This window comes from Rhinolophus sinicus, chromosome 2, assembly GCF_057876585.1.
Source record: "Rhinolophus sinicus isolate RSI-liver-muscle chromosome 2, RSI-T2T, whole genome shotgun sequence".
NCBI classification, from domain to species: domain Eukaryota; kingdom Metazoa; phylum Chordata; class Mammalia; order Chiroptera; family Rhinolophidae; genus Rhinolophus; species Rhinolophus sinicus.
The window spans coordinates 45,847,845-45,872,820 of record NC_142502.1 but is presented as its reverse complement, the minus strand read 5'-3'; the positions used below and the strand labels follow the sequence as shown (position 1 = coordinate 45,872,820).

The 24,976-nt window shown below is 35.5% G+C and overlaps 1 protein-coding gene across 3 annotated transcripts in view; it reads right to left on the bottom strand.

Moving 5' to 3' along the window:
• AK9 (adenylate kinase 9) overlaps positions 1 to 24,976 on the bottom strand; it is a 110,101-nt gene that overhangs the window by 32,750 nt on the left and 52,375 nt on the right. For 2 of the 3 annotated variants that reach the window (XM_074333408.2, XM_074333407.2), the window contains exons 18-26: positions 22,592 to 22,748; positions 21,658 to 21,772; positions 13,279 to 13,355; positions 10,316 to 10,456; positions 7,981 to 8,067; positions 7,321 to 7,521; positions 6,764 to 6,885; positions 2,049 to 2,261; positions 212 to 472 (exon numbers count right to left, since the gene is read on the bottom strand). In XM_074333408.2, coding sequence (XP_074189509.2) covers positions 212 to 472; positions 2,049 to 2,261; positions 6,764 to 6,885; positions 7,321 to 7,521; positions 7,981 to 8,067; positions 10,316 to 10,456; positions 13,279 to 13,355; positions 21,658 to 21,772; positions 22,592 to 22,748 — 1,374 coding nt within the window. The remainder of the gene's footprint in view (positions 1 to 211; positions 473 to 2,048; positions 2,262 to 6,763; positions 6,886 to 7,320; positions 7,522 to 7,980; positions 8,068 to 10,315; positions 10,457 to 13,278; positions 13,356 to 21,657; positions 21,773 to 22,591; positions 22,749 to 24,976) is intronic. The other variant, XM_074333409.2, reaches the window with a different exon arrangement.

Here is a 24,976-nt window from a genome sequence, read left to right as displayed (position 1 = left end):
TATTAGAGACATGTAAAACTCAATTTATATTCTAGATGAACAGTAAGTTCTGCATCTAACATATGGGGAGGATGACTCTTAAATGACTTTTATGGGCTAATTCTTTCTGCTTCTTAGAAATTTTCTAGAGTTTTATACAGCATATATTCTACTTTCCAAAAGTAATACCAGTACACACAACTATCTGCAAAGAGAGTATTAATATTACTACCGGCTTCTTTGTATGTTCTTTCTCAATTGTGACATTGGCCTGAAATGCAAGCTCTTCAAGTTCTTGTTTTCCAATTTGTTCTTCCTCAGCATCTTCCTCAAATTCAGGTCCAATTTTCTTTTCAGTTTTGAGCATTAGTTTTTCTTGAAGAAATTCTTCAAACTGAATGTGAAAAACGCCCAATTTTTCTGCCAAATGTCTTCCACAGACAGTTTTGCCAGAGCCATGGGGGCCCAGAAGGCATATTCTTAATGGAGGAGCCTGTGGGGGGCAGTCAGGGAGAGGTGGGGAAAGGGAGAGTGAAGGAAAGGAAGTTTTGAGGAATTAGAACAAATAAGGCTAATTATTTGCCCTCCCTAAGACTGAATTATCACTTCACAAACTCAAGGATGTTCGACATTAGGGTATCAATTATCATGATTCATTGCGTTGGAGCAACAGCAACCATAAGATCACCTTGATATCATGTGCCAAAGGGCCTTTAATAAATAAAATGAGCTTTAAAAAAAAATTTTAATTAACAAAATGGAAAAGATACTTTTTTGACATGATAAAAACTCAAACAATACATTTTATTAAAATGGTATGTCAAAATGATCAAGCATTACGTGATCTATGTAGAAATACGTAAATTTCCTATGATATAATAAGTGAAAAAAGATTATAAAACATTATATACACTAGAAAGAATATATACCCATGTGGAAGAGAAAAACATAAAAATGAGGACTCTTGTCTAAAGCTCATGCTTTTATGTGTGTGCTTTGTTTTAAAAAATAAATAAAATGTTGCCACATGTTCTTTTATTATTGTGGTAAAATATACATAACATAAAACTGACCATTTGAAGCATTTTTAAGTGTACTTAATTTACTTAATGCCACTTAATCCAGTGGCATTAAGTACATTCACAACACTGCGTAACCATCACCACTATCTCTCTCCAGAGCTTTTTCATCATCCCAAACTGGAACGCTGTACCGATTAAACAGCACCTTCTTTTCTCCCCTCCTCCCAGGCCCTGGCAACCACTCTTTTATTTTCTGTCCCTATGAATTTACCTATCCAAGGTACCTTGTATAAGTCGAATCAGAAAGTATTTGTTCCTTTGTGTCTGGCTTTAATAAATGTTTTTTAAAGAAAGTAGAAAACAGTTCCAATGGTGATAAACAAGTAAGGATTAAAAAAAAGTTCCCACAAACTTCAGAGAAGATTACTTGTTCTATACCTATTTGAACCAGTTTTAAAACAGTTTAACTGATCAAGGACACCACCTCGGGGAACACTCTTTTGTAATTTTTGAAGCAGTGCCAGCCCTTGCTCTTGAGAGTCAAGCAATCAGGCACGGACTTGCCCCCATAATCATGCCTCTGAGTGTGAAACAGGTCCCCAGCAGTCTCACCTGAATCATCACATGCCAACCCACTGAAAGAACACCAACCCCTAAGTCCTACACTTCCCCTAAATCCTGTCTTATCATCAGCAGACGGCTCTGCTCAAAGAGACTAACCGGCATAGCTGTTTAAGGAATAAAATACATGTAATAATAAAATAAAATATAAATAAAATTCAATAAATGTATAAGCAGCAAATTCAAATGTGTCTTTTTATTTCAGCTAAAAAGACAAATATTAAGTGCTAGTTTGACACAAGGCATAACCATACAAATCAAAACAGATAATTATTTTAGGTTATATTCCCAAAAATTGTTTGTGGAACTTAGAAATTTTCACTACATTATTATAGCATATTGAGGACTTCACTATTAAGTAAAATGGTGGATGTACTAAGTCCCCCCAAAAGTACACAATTGTTAGGACAGGAATATGGTTCTCACCTTTAATGGTTCGTTATGAGCCACATACTCCTGAGGATGCTCCAAAAATTTTTCTTTAGCCTCAGGATTTGAAAAGTAGTAGATCTTTTCTCGATATTTAGCTGCTTCTTCTACGTTGCCTGGTTGTAGGATGAAGTTTTCTTTGAGAACCACTGGACAAAAGTGCTTTGTGTCTCCCAAATGCCTTTTCTTCTCTTTCACTCTCTCTTCATTCTAGAAATATTATTTAACATTTGGGAAATATTTTAATACTAAACAGGGGATTGAAAAATAAGGTCGCTTGAATAATATTTAACCATAACAATACACCTTTAAAACAATTTGCAAAAGCCAGTTCTTATACTCTTTCAATTAATTAAAAAATCAGTTTCTCATATCCAAGTTCACATCTCAAGCTTCTTTATTTTCATAAAGGAAATAAAGCAGCACTGAGAATCAAGGCGTCCCCAGCCCTCTACAGACACAGGTGTAATGAAAAACTCCAGGGTGTGCTGGTGCAGGGTCAGTTTCTCAAATAAAGTAACTGCCAAGAAGTAACAGCTGAGCCAGGGTCACAACTTCTTACCCACTGAAACTGAGATGAGAGCTGTTTCAGGATTTGTTTTGTTTCCTACTAAGTGGATATATAATCAAGTAATTTGGAACTATTTTATTTCAGTCCATTGGAAATGTGTAATATATTTTCAATTGTGAAAAATAAAGAAGCTATGTGTAAAGCCTTTAGGGATTCCTGTAATTTATTTAAAGCAGTGGAAGTATATTTAAAAAATAATTTTCTGTGTTATAAAATACATGCTTATTGTAAATTATTCAAAACACATCACAATGTGTGAAGAATGAAAATTTCCTCTCACATACCTTTTTCCTTCTAATACTATATTAACAATATACATACAAAAATAGATATTTAGGCACAAATATATTATTTTTAAAAATACCAATGGAAATACTTTACATGATTATTCTACTACATGCATCTTTTTTCCCCCAAAACAAAATATAATGAACAACTTTCTGTAAAGATAAAAAAATGAGACTAATCTCTACCTTTCCTGTACCACTCTTTTTTAATTTTTATCATTCTTATTTTTTAAATTTTATTTTAAATGTTAGTTTTTAAAATTATATTTGTCACTCAATATCATATTAGTTGCAGCTATACTACATAGTAATCAGACATTTGTATAACTTACAAAGTGATCACCTTGATAAGTTTAGTATCCATTTAACACCATACACTCTTATTGCAATATTACTGACTATATACTCTATGCTGTACTTTACACGCCTGTGACTAGTATCTTGCAACACTCTTGTTCAATGTTGTATCAGGATTATGCAAGCTTCATAATGAGCTGGGAAGTATTGATCTTTTTCTATGATGTAGAAGAGTTAAAACAACATACGAATTATCTATTCAATGAAGGGATATTTGAAATGAACTAAAACTCCCCTCTATTATTTTTGTTTGTTCAGCTTTTATCTTTATTTCTAAGAAAATTTTAGTAATTTGTATATTGACAATCCTTTTCATCTTGATTTAAAATTTATTAGTATAAAGTTCCTGTAATTTAAAATTACCCTCTTCTTAAAATCTGATTATATACTGGTAAATTTCTGTTTCAAATGTTATGTATTGCTTCTTTTTACCTAATTTGACTTGTTAGAAATTTGTCTATTTTATTGCTCTTGCTAGTGAACCAACTTTTCATTTTTTGAAATTAGGTCTATTTTTAAAATTTGGCCTTCTTTTCCTATTTCATTAATTTTTGCCTTTTATCTCTTGCTTTCTCTTTTCCTTTGGTTTATTTTGTGGTGCTTTATTCCAAGTTCTTGAATTGAATGCTCAATTAATTTTTCCAGTCTTTCAATAAATGCTCTAGGGGGCACGGTGGCTCAAGTGGTTGGAGTGCCATGCTCCTGATGCCCGAGGTCGCCGGTTCGATTCCCACATGGGCCAGTGAGCTGTGCCCTCTACAACTAAGATTGTGAACAATGGCTCTCCCTGGAGCTGGGCTGCTGAGATAGCCAGAGGTTGGCGTGTGCTGCCATGTGCTGCCAGGAGCGGCTGGAGGCCAGCGTGAGCGGCCAGCAGCCGGTGAGAGCTACCGTGAGCGGTCCACCGATGACTGGTGACTGACTGCCTCAGCCGGGGGGAGCGCAAGGCTCATAAAACCAGCATGGGCCAGGGAGCTGTGGCCTACACAACTAGACTGAGAAACAACGCTTGAACCCGAGTGTGGTGGGGGGAAGCAGAAGGGGAAAAAAAAAATGCTCTTAAAGTAGGGTTGTCAGACTTAGCAAATAAAAATGCAGGTTCTCAAGTGATATTTGAATTTCACATAAAAAACAAGGTTTCTAGTATATACCATACATAAGTATGTACCTTACATTAAAAAATTACTCATTTATCTGAAATTCAAATTTTTAATCTGGCAACTCTAATTTCTACTTCTGCCGTGCAACAAAGCTTTTATATGTGATCTTTTAATTATCATTAATTATTAGTCTGTAATTTCATTTTTGATTTCTTATTTAACTTATCAACATTTAGAAAGAAAATATGTGTATTGCTAAAATTTCAAGTGTTTATATTGGGGGAATGGCGAAGTACTAGCCTTCCAGGGTTAATTTTTTGTTTTATTACATTGTGATCAGAGACGGTGATCTGTACGATTTCTACTTTTTATACTTCATTGTGGTTTTCTTTGTGAACTACTATATGAGCATTAAAGAGAATGTTCATTCTTTATGGGTGTAGGCTTGAACACTGACAGGTGACTGGATTAAAAAAATGGGGTATATTTATATACAATGGTATATTATTCAGCCGTAAAAAAGAAGGAAATTCTGCAACTTGCAACAACATGGATGATCCTTGATGGCATTATGCTAAGTGAGATGAGTCAGAAAAAGACAAGTATTGTATGATCTGACTTATATGTGGAATCTAAGAAAGCTGAACTCATAGAAACAGAGAGTAGAACAGTGGTAGCCAGGGATTGGGGTGTTGGGGAAATGGGGCGATGTTGGTCAAAAGGTACAAACTTCTAGTCATAAGATGAGTAAGTTCTAGGGATCCAATGTATGGCATGGTCACTACAGTTAACAATAATGTATTATACACTTTAAAGTTGCTAAGAGAGTAGATCTTAAATGTCCTCATGACAAACAAAAAATTGTAATTATGTGAGATGATGGATGTGTTAACTAACATTACTGTGGTGATCATTTTGTAATATAAACATGTATCAAACCATCATGTTGTACAACTTCAAACTTACACAATGTTATTTTTCAGTTATTTCTCAATAAAGCTGGAAAAAAAATTTAAAAAGACTTTTAATAAACACTAACATAATTTCTAACAGTTCAAGGCCACATCCCTAATATGACCCTACTCTCTTTTCGTGTCTGCCTAACTCAAGGCTGCCAAAAAAATGGACTGTTTGTTCCAGCCAGCACCTGAGGACAGGCTCTCTGTCTCCTAGTCTCTATGGGAGCAGAGAATCCTGACTTACATAACTGCCACCTAGCAGACACAGCTGGCTCAATTGTTTTTTAAACTGACTGACTGACTAACTAATGCTTTGTAATTTTTCACTCCTGCTTGCCCCCCTCCTTATTCCTTAATTCTCTCTTTCACTTCTGTATGTCCATCCAACTCAACCAAAGTTGATTTCAGCTCACACTGGACTCTTTTCCCTATCGCAATAGTTATTACTGATTAAAAGCTGTTCTTAGCACTTTAACTAGTGCCCAGTTTTGTTTATCTTTTACAGTATAAAATATCTTTTTGCATTAAAACATGCATTTCTCCTTGAATTCTATCTACTTTTATTGATATTCAGAATGCCATTTCTTTTTTTGTTGCTAGCATTTGCTTTTTATATCTTGATCCATTTGATCTATTTTGTTTTTACAGTTAATTGTTGTAAATGGCATATATTTTTTGACTCCAGTATTGCCTTAGAATGGGTTGCGTAGAATTATCCCTAAATAAATTTTAGAAGCAGAATGTGAGGTATGTGTGCAGTGACGATGGTGGTGGTGCCGTGCCTTGGAGCAAGGGATTCTGGGAAGGTGGTGATCTGAGGACACTCCCTTCCTTGCTCTAACAACTCCTTAGAGTGAAATAACTGCTGGGGCAGGCGGTGATCATGCACATCTGAGGGGAGAAACCTGTGCAGCACTCTTTACCACTACCGCTCGATGAGTACCTGGGGCAAACATCAGAGGGACCAGAGTACTGAGGTGGTTAAGTCCTAAAAGAAATTCTGTTTTCAGAGATCTGTGGATTTCCTGGGGAATGTTAGCATCAGCAGCTATCACCCAGGAGTGTTTGTGGTCTCTCTGACCTGCTCAAGACCAAGAAGGAGCTGTACGTGTGACAGGAGTCCTCCTTGACTCTGAATCTGTGCTAATACGAGGATTCCAAACGACTAGGCTTGTCCAGGCCTCAGCAACACATAGGTGGCCTATCTGCTACTACACTCCTGATCTATGCGGAGAGCAGTCACTTTGCCTGTCACAATTTTTGAGAATGACATCACTGAGAGCACCCCAGCAATAGACCTGAAACCCCACAGAGAGAAAAAAAAATGAAACACCACCTATAGGCCAAGGGAGCCTAACAGACTGAAAGATCTGTTAGATCAAATGGGCCATAAACACTGCAACACAGAGTTGGAAAAAACCCAATCTCTGACTCATACCTCTTCCTCTTCCTCATCTTCTTCTCCTAGCTCCTCATCAGCTTCTATTTCAGCCTGATAGTCTTCTGTTTCTTCTTCGAAATCTTCCAAACTTAGCTCCCATCCAGTATACTGGAAAGGTTCTGTAAAAAAGGAAGGAAGGAAGGAAGGAAGGAAGGAAGGAAGGAAGGAAGGAAGGAAGGAAGGAAGGAAAAAGAAAGAAAGAAAGAAAATATGGAAATACAATTTTATGATAAAATTATATTAGCATACTACAGTAGTCAAAGATTAAGAAAACGAATCATGATGACTGATCTCTTAGCTGAAATGTGTATGCAAATCAGCCTTTACAAATGCTTTATGTGACATCTGGCCAGTGTGGCAGTGCCGCTTGTGCCCCACCGCTTTTCTGATTAGTGGATGCCTGCGCTATGGGAGTTGTTAGATATTTTAAACATCATCCCTGGATATATTGAATGTTGTACGTCATGGACCATCAAGAAAAGCTTTAAACTTTCACAGTATGTTTAATAATATTACTAGCTCTTGACAGTAAACGTTAGGATTACAGCCCTTACTTTCCATAGTCTCAACTACTTTTTGAAGTAGTTGCTCTGGAGTTTTGCCAGCAATCTCCAAGTTGAAAATCTGAGTGGAAGATTCAGTGATTACTGTTTCCAGAGGTTTCCAGACAGAGTTGAAAGATTTAATCTTCTCTTTCATTGGTTCCATTTCAGGAACATCAGGATAAGCATCTTCTGGAAATTCAGGTAGTATGACTTTTGAGTAAAGGTTAAAGGAAAGAAAAAAGAGGCTTCAAACATGATATCTTTAGCCATATTGCCAAAATAATTTATACTTTATAATATTTTAAAAACATTTGAAAGAAATAAACTCAGTGTTCTGAGCAATGATGTAGATTTAGAAATTCACATTTTAATTATGCTTCATTCTTTGTATTGGCTGTAAATTATTACCTATTAATAAAATTATTTGGCTAATTAATGTGCATTTCATATAGTAACCTTAACTGTTAATAAAATAAAATTTGATGAAAAAGTATTATAAGCTGGCTAGATACATTTTTAATGTAAGAAGCTAAATATATATAACACATCAACTGGCAAACGATGTAGAAAAAAGTAAGTAGAAAGTTGGTACTATGCCTAAAATAAGGGACTAGACCCTTTGTAGGAGAATATGAAAAACACTTTTATGCACTACTTTTATAAGCTAACCTGTTTCAGGTAATGTAATTTCTAGGTCCTCTTTGGATTCTTTTGGAATTTCTGTTCCAACTGTAGCTTCCCCAGTAGGCTCAGATACTTAAAAAAGAAATCTAATAGTTAGTGTTTTAATTTTAAAACATTGTTCCTTTATCAGAGTTTTGGCACAAAGAAAATTTCAAACACAGTTTAAATTGTATACACTATGTCTAACTGAAAAATCCAGTTCTTGTTAGGTAAAGTATGGCCTGAAAATACCTAATAGTATAAGGAAGAAAATGAAGAATATTCTTAACTATACTAACGGACATTGACCAGAATAATAATTGACACATGGAACATACAATTCTGATTGATAACAGTCATGTCGACAGCATTGAGCTAGAACTGACCCTAAATGGAATAAGATGCTGGCTTTAGAACATCCAAAGGAGGCTCCCTGGGAGAAATAGTAAGGAGATAAAAGGCAATAAAACTAAATTGTCCCCTAGATCGGTTACATTAGTAAATACTAAATGTGAGACACTATGGAAACTGGAACTCTGGGGATACGTTTGATGTATTATATTTAATGGATGTCAGTTTCTTCTATTTCTTTTGATATTTTATGGACTATCTTGTAAAAGGTAGGTGGGAGGGAGAATTGTCAGCTTAATTGGTTAGATCCTAAAGAAAATGACGGGGTTTGTGGGTGGCAGCACAAATAAATAGAGGTGTGGCACTCTTAAAAAAAAAATTGGGTATTTCACCCTGCTGGCTCCTCTATCTGGCACAAGGGCATCTAATTTTATTCTTATTGTCCCATAGAGCTAATACCAATCCTTGTGGTAAAAATGATCTATGTTGAATTTGAGATTTCTCAATGTGAAAATTCCCCTACTCCTGGTTCTTTTCCCAGCTAACAGCAGGTTTCCAGCTCTGAATTGCTCCAGGCTGGCATCTAGTTCCAAGTATCTGAAGACCTTCAGTTTGTAGCATTAGTTTCTAATCCAATACTAACTCTGCTTGGAAGCATTTACGAGCCTCCCTCCCTCCACGGTGCGGTACCCTGTATCTTGCTGCTTTAAGCCCACTCTCTGGTCCTGAGAGTGCCTTTCATTGCCCATAGACTCCTTCTTGCCCTGCCTCAACCCAGCAAACTGCACCTCTGCAGCAGGGCTGGCTTCCTGGGCGTGTGGCCTGTGCAGTTGTACAGAGCCTCACTCAGAATAGCTTCATGTTTAGTTTAATGCTCTGTGGTTGTCAATTTGAAAATTTTAATAATTTTTATCTTTGAACTGTGTTTTGTAAGCAAAATCCAAAGTGACTTCAACGGGACAACAGAGCATGCATATAAGCCGAGATATGCACAATATGTGTTTGCCAGATCTTCCCATCTCATTCTTATGAGAGTTCCTGATGCCCCATCATGAGTGCACAATTCCAGGGGACCCACGATGCGTGGGAGTACGTGTGACTGAGTGGTGACAGCAGGCAGGGGAGGATGCTGACAGCCCTGAGAGACCATGCTTTCCCTTGGAACTAGAACTTGCTTCAGATGTAGAAAAAAGGTTAGAGCGCTCAGAGAGACATGAATGACCAAGGAATCCATCATATCCTTTCTTATTCTTGTTACTTTCCTGTAGTAAATACGTAGGCTGAAAAGGATGACAGAAGGAAAAGAAAAGACAGGACAACCAATGTTCCTTTTTCTTTCAGTCTTTCCTTAGTCATTAGTAAGTTAAAGGTAGAGAGTGTTGGTAGAATATGTGCATATTAAGAAGTGAAATAAAAAGCTGATTTAGTTTTGTGCACAAAACGGACTCAGTGTTCTGGTGAGAATGAAATACCTATGTATGTATGAGCTGTGAAATGTGAATTGTGTCATTTCAGTGATTCTGCATATGAGTTAAATGCTCATATTTTCATTTAAAAATGGCATTGCACAACATAAAGGAGAATGGTAAAATTCATGCTAATAATTTAAATTTTTAGTTTTTCTTTACTTAGAATGACATTAAATAGAAAATAAAAAGCGAAACATAATAAGTTGAGAGAGAGATTATGGAAGAAAAAGCTTTATATTTTCCTACCTTTAATGGCACTTTCCCCCTACCTTTTGAACAATGTGTCCCACAAATGACATAGCTGGCCCTGTTCCCGAGTGTCAGGACGGGCAGAGCAGAGCTGGCTTCCTACTGCACTCAAACCATGTGTTGGACTAAATGGCTGCTATCTGGAGGCTCCTTTTTCCATTCTTAGCCTGCTTCCATTTTATTAACAGATAAACATATACACACGCGTGCACATACAAACACACCAATAGACATGAGTAGAATTAAGGATATGGCTGCCAATTAAGTCTAACCTGATTCAGGGACCAAGGACACTTCAGACGCCTCAGGTAAGGACCCCCTAGTCTCCTCGGCTACCTCAAGGGCCTCAGACCCTTCGGGAATAAAAGTCTCATCACCTTCAATCTCCTCTTCAGCCTCAGGTTCAGGATCTTCTGCTTTTAGAAAAAATAAATTATCATTCAGATAAGGTCAGCAAACATTTAATTGGGAGCCAGACACTCTGAGAAGTGCTCAGACCCAAACAAAGAATAAGGAATGGTCCCAGCCCTCCCAGAGCAAGGGGTTTACTGGGGGAGAGAGAGATACACTACTATATATTTTACCTGTTAAAATGTAGTGGTAAGTAAAGGATTATCGTCATGTGCTCAAAGAGTTATGGGAGCACGAGCAGAAGGGTTCATTTAAAAGAGGAATTGTTTGTAGCAGTCCCAAATATCGTAACAGTAAGAAAGTGGAAACAGCCCTGATGTCCAGTCAATAAGGGAATGGTTAGACCTGCACTGTCAGATATGTAGCAATTAACCATGTGTGACTATTGAGCACTTGAAATGTGGCTGGTTTAAACTGAGATGTGCTGTAAGCGTAAAATACACAATGGATTTTACATTTAGTATGAAAAATTGAATGCAAAATATCAATAATTTTTGCATTGATTACATGTCAAAATAGTATCTTGGATATTGAATATTAAATAAAATATAATTCATTTCACTTGTTTCTTTTTACTTTTTATGTGTCTACTAGATAATTTATCATTACATATGTGGCTTGCATTATATTTCTATTGGGCAGCACCTCGCTAGACTCTGTTTTCTTACAGCTAATAAGTAATAGAGTATATTGATCAATATGTTAAATGGAAATTTAAAAAGCATAACTCCACGTTTTCTGTAGTTGCTGATGACCACTATCAGAAATATATGCATGGAAGTCTTTCAGGAAGGAGATGGAGTAACTGGTGGTGTCAGAAAAATCTATCTCCTCAATCCTTTAATATATTTGTGAAATTGACAGCAAAACAAGGTACTTTCTATGCAGAGATGACATGAGAAAATAAACGAGCTTGTTTTCTGGATTTTTGCGGGAATCCCAGTGAGCACCTTCCAAGAATCACATTCCAGTGGTGTGTAATACCTCTGGCACGGGGATGTTTACCTAAATCTGGGTGATTAAGCACCCAAGAAAAGCATCCTGAAGTGTCATTATATCTCGAGGTCTGACCAGGACTGCTGAACACATGTGTTCCTTCCGAGTATATGACTGAGAATGTGATGAATCTTTTGTGTTACAAGAAGAATGTTATGGTGATACACAGGAGGGAGAAGCAGCATTTGCTGAATCCTATTAGGGTTTGGGATGAAGTTATGTGCTCTACACCAGAATCTCAAAATGTCTTTCAACTAAATATCTCCTAGAGTAAAAAAAATAAAAAAATAAAAAATAATTTACAAAATCATATACCTCCAATATGCATCTATTTAGTTATTTGTAAGTTGTATAGTAGGTACTTTGTAAAACATACAAATAAAAAAATTTATATAATGATGCAGAAAACTGTAAAAAGTTCCAATACTGTTTTCTAGAACCCTAATGGATAATGTGAGTACTATGTAAGTAAAAAATGGACTGAAAAGTGTTATATGATCCTTGTACTATCTGTGATTTTGACTAAGTATATGTTGTATTATTATCTATTGCCTCAGAATAAGTTACCCCAAAGTGTATTGGTTAAAACAACAATAATCACATATTATCCTTGTAGTTTCTGGGGTCAGGAATTTGGGAGTGGCTTATTGATGGTTGTGGCTCTGGGTCTCTCGTAAGTCGTACTGAAAATGTTAATCAGAGCCGTAATACCCGAAGGCTTGAGTGGGGCCAGAGAATCTACTTCCAAGGTGGTTATTTAAAATCAGAATCGAGATTTTTGAGGAACAGAGATAAGCCTAAAGTCCTGACCCACAGAACTGTGCGTATAATAAAAATGGTGGTTGTTTTACAGTTTTGAGGTGGCTCTTTGTACAGCAATGGAAAACTGAAACAGATACTCTACTCTTTTGAGCTATGGACCCCTTTGGCAGTCTGGTGAAATTTAATGACCCCTTCTTAGAATAATGCTTTCAATCTTATAAAATAAAATATGTAAGAAGCCAATTGTATTGAAATAGTCATAAAGATATCAAAAATTTTCTTGTGCTGTAAGAAATTTGTGCATCTTTACTAATGCATTAAATAACAAGAACTAATAGCTGGTTTAATAACTACCACAATTTGGGGATAGGGATATGCATAAATAAGATATATAAAACTAATATGGTGTAAAAATATCTTCATTTCTATTAGTGACAAAGTCAAGTTACTGCTAATACTATTGTGGTTTTTTTTGCCTATATTAATTTCTAGTCTAAGGAAAAACTAAATTTCAATTAAAGGTTAGTTAAAATAAAGTTATGATTAGTTTCTCATTCAAGTTACCAGACCCCTGAATTCTATCCTTGGACCCTAGGTTAAGAACTCCAGTCTTAAAAGAAACTTTTAGTAGTAAGTTCTTCTATAAGTTTAAGTGCAAAGACAATGGGTATAGTAAGAGTTTGACAGTTTTCTCAACTTCTGTAGGATCCTTCGAATAGAAATAATCCCAATATGTGTCATCTATGACAAGGGCAACTATTTTAAGACATGCTGCACATGTTGTCCTGCTGTGTACCAGTCTTAGAGGGTGCGTGAGTATCTGTACCAGGAGTCTTTTTCCTATGAATTCATTACTACATATAAATTATTGTCCAAATTGGAACACTTTGAGAATTGAAAGGAGGTCAAAGAAATACATCAGAACCATAACCATAAACCTGAACTCTCATGAGCAAATAGAGAAATATGGTCAGCCTGTCTATCATTCACTGAAATAATGCAGCTGTTTGCAGTAACAATACAAAATTAAATGACAAATTATTAGTCATATCAATCTGTGTTTTGCCTTTTCTTTTCTCATTCATAGCTTCCAGTATTCTTTGATTTTCTTCTTCTAGTCTCAATGCCTCTTCTTTGGCTTTTCTGAAATAAAAAAGTTCAAAATTTAACTATCTTAGGAAATTCACACATTTCACAAAATTATAGGATTTAAGGCTTACAGTGGTAAAAAAAAAGAGTAAATTGTTTACAATATTCATTACACTTTTTACTTTACAATGTAAATATTTAATTTACTCATATTGAGGTCAGTTAATTTTCAGGATTTTTGTTTTGAAAGACAAGTTGGAATACTGCACTTTGAAAAACTTTGACTATTAATTAGGAAACCTGTCAAAATTAAAAAAGGATTGTCTAACTCCAAGTTGAAATGCCAAATGGCAGAAATTGTGCCATTTCCTTTTTTGATTAAAAGATAAATGTTCATAACATAATGTTAAGTGAAAAAAGTAGAATATAAAACTATGTATAATAGTTTCAATTCTGTAATTAAAATATATATAAATGATTAAAAGACTAGAAGAGAATTAGTCAAATTGTTATAATTGTAATTATCTCTGGATGGTGGCATTACGAGAGTTTTTAATTTTATTTAAGTTTTTTACATTTAAAACATTTTCTGTACTGAATAAATAGAAAATTTATACATTTATCTTTGTAATCAGAATAATCATTTTCTGATTTAACACAGTAATGATGAAATTTAAAGAGATTTGGAATATGGGAACTTAAATATCTGGAGGGAATCTAGTTTTCTTTAGGGATGAAGAACTCAACCTGCCTTAATGGTGAATACAGGTATAAGGAAAGTTAGTAAAATGATGGAGAGAGGCAATATTTATAAAATTAAAATGTGTGTACTTTTGATATAGAAATTCTATATCTAGGAATTTAGCCCTCAGGAATCAGCAAACTATTGCACAAAGGAACATGTACAACAATGTTGCATTCTTTCCAAAATAATTTCATTTTTAAAACATAATACCAAAAACTGTACCAAGTATTCACCAACAGGGAACTAGTTAAGTAAAGTAGAGCCCATTTATACCAGTGGAACACTCTGGGACAGTCTTCCCTATAGGCTTGTCATTCTCTCATATTATTGTTCTTTGTGTCCTCTTCCCCTTCCTTTGAAAATCTAGTTATATACTATATTCTCTTCACAAGACAGTATCAGAACTCTTCTCCCAACAGATGTGTTTCTTGTTAATAGGGGGTGTTCTCTCACTGTATTCCGAATCCTGTGATTCAGCCTCAAGTTTTGATGTAATTTGAGTTCCCTTTGTTTTGTTTTTTTTAATTAAAGTTTATTGGGGTGACAATTGTTAGTAAAGTTACATAAATTTCAGGTATACAATTCTGTATTACATCCCCTATAAATCACATTGTGTGTTCACCACCCAGAGTCAGTTTTCCTTCCATCACCATATATTTGATTCCCTTTACCCTAATCTACCAACCCCCTCCCCCCTTCCCCTCTGGTAACTACTAAACTATTGTCTGTGTCTATGAGTTTTTGTTTCTCATTTGTTTGTCTTGTTCTTTTGTTGTTTTTGGTTTATTACCACATATTAGTGAAATCATATGGTTGGGTACTTTTTCTGTCTGACTTATTTCGTTTAGCATTATAATCTCAAGATCCATCCATGTTGTCACAAATGGTCCTATTTCATCTTTTCTTACCGCCGAATAGTATTCCATCCATTGTGTGTGTGTGTGTGTGTGTGTGTGTGTGTGTGTATATATATATATACACACACACACACACTATATATATATATATATATATATATATATATATATATATATACACATATATATATATATGTATCTCACAACTTCTTTATCCATTCATCTATCGAAGGACATTTTGGTTGTTTCCATATGACCCAGCAATCCCTCTCCTGGGTATCTACCAAAAAAATCCAAAAACATTTATCCATAAAGACAAGTGTGCTCCAATGTTCACTGCAGCTTTACTTACGGTGGCCAAGACATGGAAACAACCAGAGTTCCCTTTGTTTATGACAAGACCTCTGAGATGACTGGGCATTGTTTCTGAACTCTTTCCCCATTTTGATCGTGTATGAATCGGCAGTTCATACAGGACGTTTTTGTGAGGCTCCCCTCATCCAAAATCTGGATAAGGTATACTGCTGCTAAGAATCTAAACCTGGCAAGAACAAGAAAGACTTCTGCTGCCACTTATTAGATACTTCGATAAACCACTTGGATAGATGGGTCAAAGACTAACTAATGATGACGACAAAAATTATTCTGCATTTGACTAGCACATGTGGAAACTGATGCTGGAAAAGCTGTAGGATTCGGTGTGTCTTAAGATATTTGGCTCAACATGGAATTCTTAATCCTGTTATCTCTTTTCTAACCAAGTTGCAAGGTCTTTGAAAGAGTCTCTGACCATTTTTTTTTTTTCTGGTTCCATTTCAGATTTCATTTTCTGCAGTATATGAAGAAAATGTTTGTTCTGAAATACTCATGTTGAATTTAAAAGGGAACATACAGACACGTAGAAAAGCCTGCTTCAATCTGGGCAAGTCTTTGACATTAAGAAGTTTATAAAGATATAAACATTTAAAATCAAAAGAAGTAAAAAACTGATTATAGACATACCTCAGAAAATTCTATATGGTAAAAGCAAGGTGAAAGTAGAGTTGGGAGAAAGTAGAAAAGATCTCTTTTTCCTTTAAAAATAAATTATAAATGTAGAGTGATGTCAGAAACATGGCAGCATGAGCGGTCCCCCTTGATATCTTGCCTTGAAGTTACAACAAGTTGAACAGCTATAAATCAACAAAGGATTCCCTACGTAACACACAAATATGCCTGAGAGATCCACATTGAAACATCTGATGGTGGGCGAATCAGGGCAAACAGGAGAGGAGAGAAGGGAGAAGTACAGAGATGGGAGCTGTGGGATGCAACCCAGAGCTCACTGCGGTCCCAGGAGATGGGGGGATTTAGACTGCAGATGCACTCTCTCTGGCCCCAGCAATCCTGCCTGAGTGGCCAGCATATAATATGGCTGAACCCAGCAATCGGAGCAGAGACCTCGGGCAAAGACTGTGTACAGAAGTGCAACAACTGTGGTCTAAGAGCCCTCACTGCCAGGCAGAAAACAAAGCCATGGAGCCTGGAAGTCTCCCCAAACCCTCCCAGAGCTCGCCTCTCCCACACCCTCCCAGTGCTAGCAGTGGGCCCCAGAAAAAAACTGTAGTAGTATCAAATATTAAAGAATATCTACAGTCCTGAGAACTGGAGAGATAGATCCTGAGCACCAGACACACACTGTGGATAATTCCAGAGACAAGGGAGGAGATACAGCGGTGAGGCAAATAGAGAAATATGGTCACCCTGTCTATAAATCACTGAAATACTGCAGTTGCTTGCAATAACAACACAAAATTAAAGGCAGTCACCATTACTCAGAAGAAAACAGACACAAACACACTAGTGACCTCTCTTGAGCCCACTCTGCCCCCAACTTTTGCAGTTGATCCCAGCAGGGGCACACAGGGCTGATGAGGTGCACAGCGCTACATCTGGCTGTGGGGGCAGCACTGGGATTTTGGGGGCTCAGAACCCTATCACCCACCACATCCTCCCATGGGGGGTGGTGCCCTGAGACCAAGGCAAACTGGTCACAGAGGAGACGCTCACCTCCCTAGGAAACCTCCCACCATGCAAGAAGCTGGAACAGGACAAGAGAAAATAGAATGCTCCAGCGCTACCTACCAGAAAACAAAAGAGAGACATGTTCATATCAACTTGCTGCAGAATTCACTCCTGTAGATGTCCAGGAAGAGAAACCATCCATCAATTACCATGAATAACCAAGGTAACAAGGCAGCTCAAAAAGAAAATGAAAAATATCCAGAAAATAAACTTAAAGACAGGAAGGAGTGTAATCAAATATTCAAACTATTGAGAGAGACAAATTATTAGCCAAGAATAATATATCCAGCAAAGTTATCCTTTAGATATGAAGGAGGAATAAAGATATACAGAAGCTGAAGAAATTTTCCACCACAAAGCCTGCATTGCAATAAATACTGAAGGAGGTTATTCTACCTGAAACAAAAAGACAAAAGGACACAAAACTATACAGAAAATTACTAATAGAAAGACAACAGCAGGAAATGGCAACCCCTACACAGAGCAGGGCACTATACACTTAAACAACACATAAAAAGTAAAGGAAATAAAAACCGAGAGAGAGAGAGAGAGAGAGAGAGAGAGAGAGAGAGACAGAGAGAGACAGAGACAGAGAGACAGAGAGAGAGAGACAGAGAGAGAAGACAATTTGCTACTGCAACTCAGAAATGAACTCACAGCATAAATAGGGATAATTTGTGACAACAAAAACATAAAAGGGGAGGGAGTAAAGATCTCAATTGGCAAAGGAGAATGGAGATAAGATGCATGCTGAAGAAAATGGACTACTGTACATATGAAACTTTCTTTCACATAAATTATGGTAACCACTCAGAAATAAATGTAGAACTGAGACACATAACATAAAAAAAAAGAGGAAACAGAGGTAATAAATTATAGACTGCCACTGAAGTAAAATAACAGAAACACAAAGGCAAAGAAACAATGGAGACAATGAGCTACCAGAAAACAAAAGATAAAATGGCTATCGGAAACCCTCATATATCAACAATCACCCTAAATGTAAATAGACTGAATTCACGAATAACAAGGCACAGAGTAACAGATTTGATTGAAAAACAAAACCCAACCACTTGCTCCCTTCAAGAGACAAATATAGACTCAAAGTGAAAGGGTGGAAAATGATACTCCAAGCAAATGGCATCCAGAGGAAAGCAGACATAGGCATACTTATATCAGATGAAACAGCCTTCAGTATGAAAAAGGTAACAAGAGACAAAGACGGACATTTCATAATGATAAAGGGGACAACACAACAAGAAGACAACACTTATCAATATATATGCTCCCAAACAGGGAGCATCAAAGTATACGAGGTCAGACAGACAATTAAGTTCGTGAACTTGTTGCAATGATGTTGCTAAACTTTTTTGATATGAGAGGGATTATTCATTATGAATTTGCACCAACTGGACAAACAGTTAACAAAGCTTACTATTTGGACGTGCTGAAAAGGCTGCGTGAAAAATTAGACGACTTGAACTTTTCACCAACACTTCATGGCTCTTGAATCACGACAATGCACCAGCTCACATGGCACTGTTTGTGAGGGAGTTTTTAGCCAGTAAACAAATAACTGTATTGGAACACCCTCCCTACTCACCTAATTTGGCCCCCAATTACTTCTTTCTTTACCTGAAGATAAAGGAAATATTGAAAGGAAGACAGTTGATGACATTCAGGACCTCAAGGGTAATATGGCCAGTTCAGAAAGAGGTCCAAAATTTCTTTGAAGGGTGGATTAGGTGCTGGCATCAGTGCATAGCTTCCCAAGGGGAGTACTTCGAAGGTGACCGTAGTGATATTCAGCAATGAGGTATGTAGCACTTTTTCTAGGATGAGTTCGCGAACTTAATTGTCAGACCTCGTATACATGGGCAGGTAATATTAGACAAAAGAGCCAAAAACATACAACGGAGAAAAGAAAGCTATTTCAATAAATGGTGCTGGGAAAACTGGAAAGCCACATGCGAAAGAATGAAACTAGACTGCTCTTTGTCACCATATAACAATGAATTGTATGAGATCTGAACATAAAATCTGAAACAATGAATTGTATAGAAGCATAGGTACTAAACTTATTGACCTTGGGTTCCGAGAGGATTGTATGAAATTGATTTCAAAGCCAAGGTAAGTAAAAGCAAAAATAAATGAATGGGATTATAGCAAACTAAAGAGCTTTTGCACAGGAAAAGTAACCATCAACAAAACAAATGGCAACCAACAGAATGGGAGAACATATTTGCAAGCAACACCTTCGATAAGGGGCTAATATGTCAAATATATCAAGAACTCATACAACTCAACAAAAACAAAAAAACAAACAATTCAATTTAAAAAATGGGCAGAAGACCTGAACAGACACTTCTCCCAAGAAGACATACAAACGGCTAACAGATGTATGAAAAAATGATCAACTTCATTAGCTATTAGGGAAATGCACATCAAAGCCACAATGAGATACTGCCTCTTACCTGTTAGAATGGCTGTCATCAACAAGACAAGTAATAATGTGTCGGAGAGGTTGTGGAGAAAAAGGAACCCTCATACACTGTTGATGGGAATGTAAATTGGTACAGCTACTATGGAAAACAGTATGGAGATTCCTCAAAAAATTAAGAATAGAATTACCACATGACCCAGCAATACCTCTTCTGAGTCATCTCCCAAAAAATCTGAAAACATCCATAAAGGTATATGTACTTCTATGTTTACTGCAGCACTATTCATGGTGGCCAAGACATGGAAACAATTAGTGTCCTTAGATAGATGATTGGATAAAGAAGATGTGGTACATACACACAATGGAGTATTATTCAGCCATAAGCTTTCATCTTTGAAATACTGCCATTTGCAACAACATGGATGGATCTTGAGATTATCATGCTAAGAGAAATAAGTCAGACAGAAAAAGTCGAGAACCATATGACTTCACTCATATCTGGGATATAAAACTGGAAGCAACAAATGAATAAGACATACAAACAAAAAATGACAGACACAGAAAACAGTTTAGTTGTTACCAGAGTAAGGGGGTGAGTGAGGTGTGATAGAAGAGGGAAAAGGCGGTCAAGTATCTGGTGATGGAAGGAGAACAGACTCTGGGTGGTGAACACATGATGCAATATATAGATGTTGTATTACACAACTGTCCACTTGAAACCTATATAATTTTAGTAACCCATGTAACCCCAATAGATTTAATAAAAATTTAAAAAATTATAGACATATTTATTTTTATGCATTTAAAATGTAGCAGACCTTCAGTCTAGAAATCATATGAACTTTGTTTTAGTCTTATGTCATTATCTTCATCAGTTCTCAAATATTTGACTATTTCTCATACACTGGAAAAAAGTTACGTAATCCCTTAAATCCTAGAAGATTTAGCTCTATTTGAAAGAAAACTTTTAAAAGCTAAAAATAAACGCAATCAGTTTGCAAGTATTACCTGAATTACTAATACTTTTTAGTCAATATGTCAAACAATCTCATTAATTAATCTAACTAAATTATACTTTGTATATTTTTATGATAAGTCCCTAAAGAAATGGCTAACTTAGAGGAATAATGAACACTGAAAAAAAATTCTCTGACACACTTATCAGTTATCTGCCCCTCTACCCTCTAATAACCCAGATACTGGCTTCATAATTTCCAGAGTTTAAAGAGCTCTCCTAAATCCCAGCTCAAATTGTTAATATCTGAAGGGGAAAATGAAATAGCATTTGAGAAAGCTCGTACAGGTGCCATCATTAATTGTAGGAGGTTTAGTGGATTAACATAAAGAAATTTAGTTCTTAAATGTCTCAGCCTCTGTCACATTGAGAAGTAGGAATCCCAGTGGACAAATTAAAATTTCAAGTATCTAACATGTTTCAGCTAGGAAGAACAATTAGCTAATTAAGTCACTGTTTCTTATTATACTTTATTTCTCATTCTGAAGAACTTGATATAGTTACAAGAAGCGGAGTACAGCATTAGGAATAGAGACAGTGGAAATGTAATGGCTGTGTGCTATGTCAGAGGGGTATTAGATGGGGGGATGGGAGGTTATCACTGTGTGAGGGATATAAATGATAAATGTCTATTACATTGCTTTATACATCTGAAACTAAAAAAAAAAGAACTTGAGAGTTCTTGACCCCAGTCATGAAGAAACAGGTATGTGTTCATATTTTTAAAAGTTCTTCATTGTACCCAGATTGGAGAATAAAGTCCTGATGTTAAACCTATGAATATAGTAAATAACTGGTCTAGTCCTTTCCTTATGTAGGACTTAGTCAAGCTTTGCATTTTAGTCCTATCACATTGTATTTTCATTTAGTTTTTATCATATTATTTCTTCAATTTGTGGATTCTAGTTAGCAAAATTATCTAAGTCACAGATAAATATGGTGAAAAGAAATAAAATAAAATCTTATCCGTGCTCTTTTTTTTTAGTGTCTCGAGAGTAGACATTTGATTTGGAATGACTTTGATATGGGACTGTGAAAACATCCACAACTCTACGTTAGACATTCTGGAATTATTTGTGAAGTTACTGTTTTTCTTAGAATTAATTAGAATTGGATCAGTTAGATCACCATTTTGATATTAAAGAGATTTCATAAATATAAATCGTAAGTAGATATTTAACAGCTTCATAAAAGATTAATTAACCTGTTTTGTTATGCCAGGCAGATTTTACCTTGCTGCTTCTTCCTTTGCTTTTTCCTTTTGTAGTTCATCTAATAATCTTTCTAATATCTTAGAGTCAATTTCAGGTTTATTCTCCAAATACAGTCTATTAAGTAAACACTTTCCTGAAATATAAAGAGAATAATATTAATTTTGATGCTCTATAAAATATAGTGAGATATACTTTGGAAATTAATAATAAAAAATTAATTCTCCCTATATCTAAACATTTTCCTTTAAGCATTTATCTAAATAGAGCCCAGTTTCTTTAAAATATTAAGAGACCAACTTAATCTTTTTTAAAAAGTATATATTGGCATGGTATAAATAACCAAAACATGAAAAAAGGCAATATATTGTATTTCCACCCTGGAAACTCTTTTCAAATACATTTTCCTAACAGGCAAAATGACAGAATATTCTTAGCCCTCGTGTCAAAGATTAGTTGACCATATAGGTGGGGGTTTATTTCTGGACTCTCTAGTCTGTTCCATTGGTCTACGTGTCTGTTTTTATGCCAGTACCATACTGTTTTGGTTATTATAGTTTTGTACAAAGTGAAAAAATAATTAAAATTTAGTTCTGCTATCTTTAAGTACTTAATATTTCCCATTTGAGGTGAAGAAGGGCTAATATATAGTCTTTGCCCTCGACCTTACATGTATTTCATTTAGAAGTGCTGACTGGAGGGGACGGTGCTAATTTTCAGCTCTAAAGAATAATCCTAAGGGCCTGATAGAACATTCAGTGATCCAGCACACTATGCTGGCCATCTGCTTGGTGGATGGATGCCTCATTTTGTGTATCTCGGGATCGTGAAAGGATTGCTGAGGTGGTATTTGTACCTATGGAGGGTGGAGATTTTCCCATTTCATATTTTAAATAAAAATATTATCATCAATAAAAACTTCAATTTCAAATTTACATGATAAATATTTACCAACCATTGTTTTCTGTATTTGATAAGCAAATTACTAAATCTGGTGTAATTCCTTTCTCAACTAAGACTGTCCACAGTTCTTTTATAATAGGGCAGTTGTCCAGTATCCATCCTCCATATTTTGGGGCACCAGAAAACCTGTTCTTGTTTTCTTCAACTATCTGTGAAAAACGACACATTGATATTACCATGATAGCTACACAAGTCAAGGGTGCTAGCTTGAGAAAACATTTCTGTGAACCTTAACCAATTATCTTTTGAATCCTTCTTACTTTTGGAAGAAAAAAAAGAGCCTCTTAATTTCAAAAGATAAACTTAAAGCAAGAAAGCTGTAAGTTTTAAAAATTAAGAATGGAAAGGAAAAGGCTTTATTAAAGAAATATAACAACACATGTTTTTGCTATATGTTCTTCAGTATTACAGAATTCAGATCCTAATTCAGAAGGTCTGGGATGAGACCTGAGAGTGCATTTCTAATGTGCTCCCAGGTGATAATGGTCTATGAACCACTCTTTGAGTAGCAAGGTCCAGCTTGCCTTTTTTAGTGACAACTTCCCTTTTGCTTTTCAGCCCTCAGTGAGAGAGCTGAGAGGTACTGAGATAGTTACTAATAGCTGTGGAGGGAACTGGGTCAAAACAAATCTTTCAGTTCAGTTCTGCTAAACTCACCCCAACCAACAACCAAACAGCAATAGCTTCAATACAAGTATAGATCCGAGTAACGTGGATCTGTCAGTACAACGTTTCTGAGGGTTTGTGTGCCATCAGGTAATCACAGGATGTTAGAAGTAAGTCAAAGGGCTCATGTAACCCTCTGGCCCATGCAGAATTTCAGATTATATGCTTTATGAGTTTACATCTGAATGAAGACTTTTGAAAAAATGAATTTTAAACACTTTGAAATGTGTAACACAAGAGAATTAAAGGGTAAAAAAAGAAAGTTATAGAGAAGAAATATAAGTGAAATAAGTCAGAGAAAGACAAATATTGTATAATTTCACTCATACATAGAATCTAGAAAAACTGAATTCATAGAAACAGAAAACAGATTGGTGGTTGCCAGAGGTGGGAAAATAGGTAAAGGGGGTCAAAAAGTACAAACTTCCAGTTATAAGATAAATAAGTCCTGGAGAGATAATGTACAGCATAGTGACTATAGTTAACAATGTTATACTGTATATTTGAAAGATGCTGAGAGAGTAATCTTAAAAGTTCTTCTCACACACAGACAAAAAAATAACTATTAACATGTGAGGTGATGGATGTTAACTAAACTTACTGTGATGATCATTTTGCATATATGCATATATCAGATCATTAACGTCAAATCATTATGTTGTACACCTTAAACAACTACAATGTTATATGTCAATTATATCTCAATAAAACTGGAAAAATATAAATGGTTAGTAAAAACTTTTACTGTCCAAGTTTCAAAGATACGAAGATTAAAGCAATATCAATATATCAATTATGGTTTTCCCATCTCATTTAATTAAAAAAAAAGACATCATAGTATTTTATCAAATGAATAAACCTTAATTTGTTCAATTATCCTCTTACTGTTAAACATTTATATAATTTATAATTTTATCATAACATTGTGATCATGTGATGAATATCTGTATATAAATCTTTGTTCAAACATATATTTCTTTATATATATATATATATATATATATATATATATATATATATACATACATATATTTTTTTAATTAAAGTTCATCGGGGTGATAATTGTTAGTAAAGTTACATAGATTTCAGGTGCACAATTTATCATCTGTATATCACATATATTCTGGGTGTGTGTTCACCACCAAGAATCAGTTCTCCTTCTATCACCATATATTTGATCCCCTTTACCCTCATCTCCCACCCTTCTCCCCCCTTACCCTCTGGTAACCACTAAACTAGTGTCTGTGTCTATGAGTTTTTGTTTCTTCATTTTTTTGTCTTGTTCTTTTGCTGTTTTCAGTTTCATATACCACATATCAGTGAAATCATATGGTTCTCTGCTTTTTCTGTCTGATTTATTTCACTTAGCATTGTAATCTCAAGATCCATCCATGTTGTCGCAAATGGTACTATTTCATTTTTTTTTTATGGCAGAATAGTATTCCAATATATTTCTTTAGGTTGGATCCCTAGAAGGGCTTTTAGGTCAAGGAGGATAAAGGAAGAAACGTTTTAAAGGCTTTCAATACACATTGTCACGTTGCTTCAAAAATGTGTGTATTGATTTTCACTCCTCCCATCTGACTATATAACTAGAGCCTCACTAGTATGAATTGTTATAAGTTTAAAAAAAATCTTTCCCAATTTTATAGGTGAGAAATTGTATCTCATTATTTTAATTTTCATATTTTTATTGACACTTGAATATGAA